The 8,058-nt window shown below is 40.8% G+C and overlaps 2 protein-coding genes across 2 annotated transcripts; both read left to right on the forward strand.

The window, feature by feature from the left end:
- Window positions 1-1,184: 1,184 nt before the first annotated feature.
- Window positions 1,185-3,191, forward strand: LOC146300445 (phospholipase A2 inhibitor and Ly6/PLAUR domain-containing protein-like). Its single transcript, XM_084702591.1, has 5 exons — window positions 1,185-1,230; window positions 1,506-1,622; window positions 1,779-1,925; window positions 2,232-2,342; window positions 2,512-3,191. The coding sequence occupies exons 1-5, from the start codon at window positions 1,185-1,187 to the stop codon at window positions 2,709-2,711; spliced, it is 621 nt and encodes a 206-aa protein (XP_084558717.1). The 3' UTR covers window positions 2,712-3,191.
- Window positions 3,192-5,484: 2,293 nt separating this feature from the next.
- On the forward strand, window positions 5,485-7,646 carry LOC146300446 (phospholipase A2 inhibitor and Ly6/PLAUR domain-containing protein-like). The gene is made up of 5 exons (XM_084702512.1): window positions 5,485-5,549; window positions 5,767-5,883; window positions 6,035-6,181; window positions 6,674-6,784; window positions 6,954-7,646. The coding sequence occupies exons 1-5, from the start codon at window positions 5,504-5,506 to the stop codon at window positions 7,151-7,153; spliced, it is 621 nt and encodes a 206-aa protein (XP_084558638.1). The 5' UTR covers window positions 5,485-5,503; the 3' UTR covers window positions 7,154-7,646.
- The last annotated feature ends 412 nt before the right edge of the window (window positions 7,647-8,058 follow it).

The raw sequence follows: 8,058 nt of genomic DNA on the forward strand, positions 1-8,058 counted from the left end.
CGTGAGCTATCCGGTTTTCTACGTTTCCACAAAACTCCCGTGCAAATTGTCCCCGCGCTGGCAACAAACCACACCCGACTTGCCTCGTTCAGCCGTGTTGGGCCGAACAGCTAACTAGCTAATTCACTGGGTTAGTGAATAAACACTCAGTGCTAGCTAGCTAGCTTACACACAGTAAGTTAGACTAGCTGGAGCACTATTCTTTGCTTCTTGTCTGTAAAATGAATGTCTGTCTTCACTATCTTGCCGATAATAAAACAATAATATTAGTCACGTTTTCTTCTCTTTCACTCACACGCGGACTACCACAACTCTTTCGCCATTTTCCTTCTCGCATCCCTTCCTCACTTCCTCTCCTACACTCTCCACCAATCCACCAACAGCAGACACAACATCATCACTACTAACTCTTCACAATAAAATATGTACCGTTCTAAATTATTAAATATACCATATTGTTTCTTACACAATAACCATTTAAACTGTTAAACTTATCTTTTTAAATATAACATTTTAAACATATTTAACATCATAAATCGTACAATTTCAAATAGAATAAACAAATGAAAATATAATGATTTTGGAAATACCCCAAAATCCCACAGCTACAACTCAAACTTTAGATTTTACTGGGGCACAGAAGATTTATACTGGGGCACGTGCCCCAGTAAGAAAGGTCTAAAGACGCCCCTGGGAGAGATGTGCAATGATTGGAGAGGTTTTTATTATTTCCTAACACCAGCAACAACTATCTTTTTTACCTGTGATATGTAGGCATACTATTAAGGGCAGCTGTGTCTGTTAGCAGATGCCTTTATCCACACCGACTTCCAAGACAGACCTTTACAAAAGTGCATAGGTCACTGATCATAGCAACGCCCAGGGCCGGTCCTGGGCATAGGCGACATAGGCGGCCGCTGAGGGCGGCATCAAGAGTGGGGTGGCAAATTCCGAAGTTCATCCATTAATCAACCGTCCCGCACCACCAACAGAGGGTATCCTTAAAAACGGGAAAAGAAACTTAACTCATTTCTGTGAAATGGGTATCCATTTCACAGAAATGAGTTAAGTTTCTTTTCCCGTTTTACCCCGCAATAAACCGCTCCCAGAAAACACCTATAAATGATTCAACTCGACCCGCCCATCATCATTCGAACTTTCATAGATCATCAATTTGAATCACAATGCATTTCGTCGTACTTTTCGTTGGATGTGCGCTGTTTTCCACAGGTAAGTCTCAAATACACTATCCTATAGCTGAAACTATGTAACCAGTCTAGGATATAGACTGGTTGCATAGTTTCAGCTAAAATATATTAGGCTATGGCTGAAGATTAATATCCTAAGGTTTTGGTTATGTGATTTCCAAATAAAAGTAGCCTAATCCAACTAGAATCATTGATGCAAGCCTTCTGTTTTGTATTCTAATCATAACAGGTCTATTGTCTATTTATTTGCAGTTTCTAATAACCGAAATAACCTGTTCTGATACACCCATATTTTAGCCTTCACACTCACCTGTTACGAGTGCGTACCCGGGGCAGATGGATCATGCGTGGACACCCAGAAGACATGTCCCAGTTCCACTCAATGTGCAGCAATGAGGGTCACATCTTACGCGGGTCAGATATTTGAATGCTAAACTCATTTAATTGTATTATGATGTAGCCTATATTGGCTTTATCACGATACGGGTTATTGGCCAAATTGTTTTCATTACAGACATAATGAAATCCTGTTTTGAATGACTGTAATTGTTTTCCATAACTATCAAGAAGGGTCAAAAAGGGTCGTAGATATGACCGCAAAGAGCTGTGCTGCGCCTGCTCAGTGCCTGACAGGGTCACTTAACTTTGGAATCTCAAGGACATTGCTGAGTAGCAAGTGCTGCGCCACTGACCTGTGCAACTCTCAAACTGTCCCAGGTTAGTCTTTACGTGTAAACCAATATTATTGTTAATACGTTAAATCTATATGATGTGTTTAAAACAAAATTACATTATTTATTATAAATGCTCCTTATAGGCCCATTTGTATTAAATATTTTATGAGTATCATCGTGTAAACCAGTATTATTATGATTGTTATATTGCATCACCTAATAAACTGTCTTCATCTAAATCAGAATCTGACATTCGACGAATTCAAGTCAAGGAGAAAAAGAACATAAATCGGCGCCTATGTCTATAGCCTATGGTAACTTCAGTGCTTCTTTTTTTTCTGCTCCACAGAATCCAGCAATAGTACCCAAAATGAGAAACAGTGCTACACATGCAACGGCCAGGATTGCCTCACCACTCTAAACTGCCTGGGGGACGAGAATAGCTGTATCTCCACTATAAGTAATGTTTCTCATGACTGGTTCTCTATTATTCCCAAAAATGTCTAATCCCACTCATGACAGTGCTTGTTGTTCTATATATCAAATGATGGAAATGCATCTTTGTCTGTGCACAGCACAGGTGTGACGGTAAACCGAGGGAATAACAGTGCTTCTTCTTGTGCTTGTAGCTGAGGTCTCAGGCCAGAAGGTTTCCATGAAGGGATGTGCCAGCAAGAGTATGTGTGCAGGGTCCATGTCCGCTGAACTGCCAGGCATGAGCTTCAAGCTGGACTGCTGTGAAGGCAACCTGTGCAACGACGCACGGAGCCTCACCGTGAGCCTGCTGCTCCTGGTGGCCCCCCTGCTCTCTGTCTCCCTCTTCCACTGAGAAGCACAGTCCAAGGATGATGCACCTCATCCAACCATCTTTCTCTGCAGCTTTCCTCTGTGCTCTGTGCTCACAATCTGCTCATCCTCTGCCCTGTAACACCCCTCCCCATCATGATGGCATCCCTTTGCCATCTTTGTTTTGTGCCTTTCACATAATGTGGTGTGTAGAGGATATTTCTTTGTGTGTTTTACATATCTCGCTCTGTTTATCATGTCTTTTTATCCACAACCATATTTGGAATGCACAAAACACCCCAACCTCCTCTCTCTCCCCCCTCTTTCCCAATAACCTGACTATCCCCAAAAAGTGTTCTATACTGAAGCAATTTGAACACGCTATGCACTGTACCTAGATATCCAATTTGGGACTATTTTGAGTCGTTTAATGGCAATGAGAATGTTTTGTTCGATCATACATTTAAACTTAGAACCACGTATTTCCAGGGCTTGAAATAAAATGTGTTCTCAAACTTTTAATTAAACACATTTCTTCTAACCTTGACCCCTTTAATCAGCCACCACAACAAAAAACAGTTCCATGTTCGGAATCAGATTCAACAATACTACTGTGTAGTCTTCTTATGAGATGGCATGTTTTGAGCCCTTTGTCAACAAACACGCCTTTTTATAAGCAAAAAGAGGTTATACTTTGTAAATGAGCAAACAGGGCTTTAGGGTTTTCCAAAAGGCAGAGTAGAGGTTACAGACAATGGGTCATAGACAGGCAAACAGGCATGTAAGGATAATCCACAAGAACAGTCAAAGAATACAGGCGAGAGATCTAGGCACGTAAAGTGGTAAAATGATTAACAGTGTAAATGCTTGGTTAGAACAAAGATAGGAACAGACTCTGCAAGTGCAGGGAAATAAAGGTTTGCATTTGAATTAACTGATATTGTAGCTCAAATGTAAACTTGTGGATTCACAGGTATTCTAGTGCGCTATGGCAGTAAAATACCTGATCGAAGTTGGCCCTCCACCCAACCATATTATACACCCAATGCAAAACATCTTTAAAATATTCTTAATAGTTTGTGTGGCAATTCATTTTGTTTGTGCTGCTTTGCAGAATGTAGAAGTGATAATCTGAAAATGTTAACAATTGTTGAGATTAATAGAAATAAAGTGATGGGGGATGATGTAGCACCGAATACATGAACAACCACAATCAGCCTTCTTAACACCCCTCACTACAGTAGTATGTGTGTTGAGACACAGGGCAGTTCTCTTTGAAAAGCAGGCTGGCTTGCTTACTGCAAAGCAGCATGAACCCAGGGATGCAGCAGGACATCCTGGTATTTAATGGCATACAGCATTTGACATTTTATGTATTGGGACTTACCATTTGGTATGCTAGAAAAATATTTTGTATGTGGTGGCATACTAAATAGTATCTAATATGGGTATTGAGAGGCAGGGTTTGTTTTAGTACCTTAACTCACTTTATTCAAGGTACATTTGCCTCTTTCACCAGAAGAGGGTAGCACAGAGCAAGTATTTAGACCAGTCTAACAAAACCAAAGAAGATGACAAGGAAAGTGAAGGAAATGAATTTAGGGGACAACGTGTGTCTAGGGGATGAGAGGGAGTTAGTGTGTAGGGGATGAGAGGGGGTTAGTGTGTAGGGGATGAGAGGGAGTTAGTGTGTAGGGGATGAGAGGGGAGTGAGTGTGTAGGGGATGAGAGGGGAGTTAGTGTGTAGGGGATGAGAGGGGGTTAGTGTGTAGGGGATGAGAGGGAGTTAGTGTGTAGGGGATGAGAGGGGAGTGAGTGTGTAGGGGATGAGAGGGGAGTTAGTGTGTAGGGGATGAGAGGGGGTTAGTGTGTCACAGATCAAGTCATATTGCCTGAAGTGCCAGCCAGAGGAGGTTCTAGACCGGTGGTTCTCAACTGGTTGGTCTCGACCCAAAAGTGGGTCCCGAGCTGGTGTGGAGAAGTTAGTGTGTAGAGGAGAAAAAATTGAAGAAACCTTGGGAGGAGCAATTCAGTTAGGGATCCCCTCCTCCAGAGACGGTTGGCAAAAATTAAGAGACAAAAATACATCACCTTCACTAGACAAGGTTTTACCATTTGAAAAACGGCTGTTTATTTTACATATTTTGTTTATGCTCCAAAAACTATTATGCACTCAAATAAAGGCCCCAAAATTTCGCCCCATTAACTCCGTAACTAGCATCATATCAAACACAGAATGTGGATGCATTGACAGGGCAGCTGTGGTGGTCGTGGTGGGGGGGGGGGGGGGGGGGACATTTGGACAATCCACAATCATCCAGATTGACACTTTTGGGCTTAATTTTCCTTCTACCTCTTAGGGAAAATACTAAACAGTCAACAACTATGCATCAGGCTTTTGTCATAGTGTAACTATAAAAATATAAGATATAACATATACAAATGTAAAGTATATAAGTATACAAGTATTAAGTATAAACGTAATCAAATGGCATTCTTCATCATATTATCCATACTCATTCTTCATCTTCATAATTACAACAGTGTGATATTAATCCACTTGGAATTCCACTTCCACCACATTACCCAATGTCCCAGATTACCCGAATTCACCCTATGTAGGCCTACTGATATCTCCTTTCAGTTGATTGTGGCCTGTGTTTTATGCCCCATCTTTAGGCTATATCCATTTCACAGAAATAAGTTAAGTTTAATTTCCCTTTGTATATAGTTTTTAACCCGCAGTAAACCACTCCCAGAAAACACCTTTAAATGCTTCAACTCGACCCGCCCAGCATCAGTCGGACTTTCCTAGAGTTACCAATTTGCATCACAATGCATTTTGTCGTACTTTTCGTTGGATATGCGCTGTTTTCCACAGGTATGTCTCAAATACACTATAGCCTATCCTAGACTGGTTGCATAGTTTAAGCTAAAATATATTGGGCTATACGTATGGCCGAAGATTTATATTCTAAGCTTTTGGTTACGTGATTTCCAAATCAAAGTAGCTAATCCAACTAGAATTATTGATGCAAGCCGTTTTGTATTCTCACTATAACACCAAAATAACCTGTTCTGATACACCCATATTTTAGCCTTCACACTCAACTGTTACGAGTGCGTACCCGGGGCATCAGGATCATGCGTGGACACCCAGAAGACATGTCCCAGTTCCACTCAATGTGCAGCAATGAGGGTCACATCTTACGCGGGTCAGATATTTGAATGCTAAACTCATTTAATTGTATTATGATGTAGCCTATATTGGCTTTATCACGATACGGGTTATTGGCCAAATTGTTTTCATTACAGACATAATGAAATCCTGTTTTGAATGACTAATTGTTTTCCATAACTATCAAGAAGGGTCAAAAATCGTAGATATGACCGCGAAGAGCTGTGCTGCGCCTGCTGAGTGTCTGACAGGGTCAATTAACTTCGGAATCTCAAGGACATTGCTAAATAGCAAGTGCTGCACCACGGACCTGTGCAACTCTCAAACTGTCCCAGGTTAGTCTTTACGTGTAAATCAATATTATTGTTATTACGTTAAATCTATATGATGTATTTAAAAAATGTTTTATTACATTATTTATTATAAATGCTCCTTATAGGCTATATAGGCTAAATATTGTATGATTATCATCGTGTAAACCAGTATTTTTATGATTGTTATATTGTATCACCTAAATGATAAACTGTCTTCATCTAAATTGGAATCTGACATTTGACGAATTCAAGTCAAGGAGAAAAAGACGTGCAATACAAGAACTTTCCACCGGTTATACAATGTCCATAGCCATAGGCGCCAATATACTTTATGGTTTTATTATCGAGTTAATAGACGTGTGTGTTCGTGTCGGCCGCTGTCCATTTCCTAAGGTTCTGAAATGCAAATTTTCACTACGGGCGTGCGCCCGTGAGCTTAAAAAAAAACATAAATCGGTGCTTATGTCTATAGCCTATGGTAACTTCAGTGCTTCTTTTTTTTCTGCTCCACAGAATCCAGCAGTAGTACCCCAAATGGGAAACAGTGCTTCACATGCAACGGCCAGGATTGCCTCAACACTCTAAACTGCCTGGGGGATGAGAATAGCTGTATCTCCACTATAAGTAATGTTTCACATGATTGGTTCTCTATTAGTCCCAAATATTTCTAATTCCACTCATGATAGTGCTTGTTGTTCTATATATCAAATGATGGAAATGCATCTTTGTCTGTGCACAGCACAGGTGTGACGGTAAACCGAGGGAATAACAGTGCTTCTTCTTGTGCTTGTAGCTGATGTCTCAGGCCAGAAGGTTTCCTTGAAGGGATGTGCCAGCAAGAGTATGTGTGCAGGGTCCATGTCCGCTGAACTGCCAGGCATGAGCTTCAAGCTGGACTGCTGTGACGGCAACCTGTGCAACGACGCACGGAGCCTCACCGTGAGCCTGCTGCTCCTGGTGGCCCCCCTGCTCTCTGTCTCCCTCTTCCACTGAGAAGCACAGTCCAAGGATGATGCACCTCATCCAACCATCTTTCTCTGCAGCTTTCCTCTGTGCTCTGTGCTCACAATCTGCTCATCCTCTATCCTGTAACATCCCACCCCATCATGATCACATCCCTTTGCCATCTTTGTTTTGTGCCTTTCACAGTATGTGGTGTCTAGGGGGTATTTCTTTGTGTTTTTTACAGAACTTGATCTGTTTATCGTGTCTTGAGACCCACACCCATCTTCGGAATGCACAAAACACCCCAACCTCCCCCCCCTTCCCTCATAACCGGATTATCCACAAAAAGTGTTCTATACTGAAGCAATCTGAACATGCTATGCACTGTACCTAAACCTCCATTTTATAACTATTTAGAGTAGTTCAACAATGACAAAAGAATGTTTTGTTCAATCATACATTTTAACATAGAACCACATACTCCCAGGGCTTGAAATCAAATGTTTTTCCCTGTTCTTTTAATTAAACATATTTTTTCCAACCCTGGTCCCTTTATCAGCCACCAGAACAAAGAACAATTACATGTTCAGAATCAGATTCAACAATACTGTATAGTCTCATGTTCCCATGGCATGTTTTGAATATCTACAATTGGCATCTATTTTACCTTAACATGAGCCCTCTGTCATGCATTTTCATAAACAAAAATAAGTTATACTTTGTAAATGAGCAAACAGGGCTTTAGGGTTTTCCAAAAGGCAGAGTAGAGGTTACAAACAATAGGGCATGTAAGGATACTTCCACAAGAAGAGTCAGAGAATACAGGCGAGAGATCAAATTATGTAAAGTGGTAATATGATTAACAGTATAAATGCTTGGTTAGAATTAAGATAGAATAAGACTTTGCAAGTGCAGGGAAATAAAGGGTTACATTCAAATTAACTATGTTGTAG

This window comes from Hypomesus nipponensis, chromosome 2 (genome assembly GCF_054491055.1).
Source record: "Hypomesus nipponensis isolate SF chromosome 2, ASM5449105v1, whole genome shotgun sequence".
NCBI classification, from domain to species: Eukaryota; Metazoa; Chordata; class Actinopteri; order Osmeriformes; family Osmeridae; genus Hypomesus; species Hypomesus nipponensis.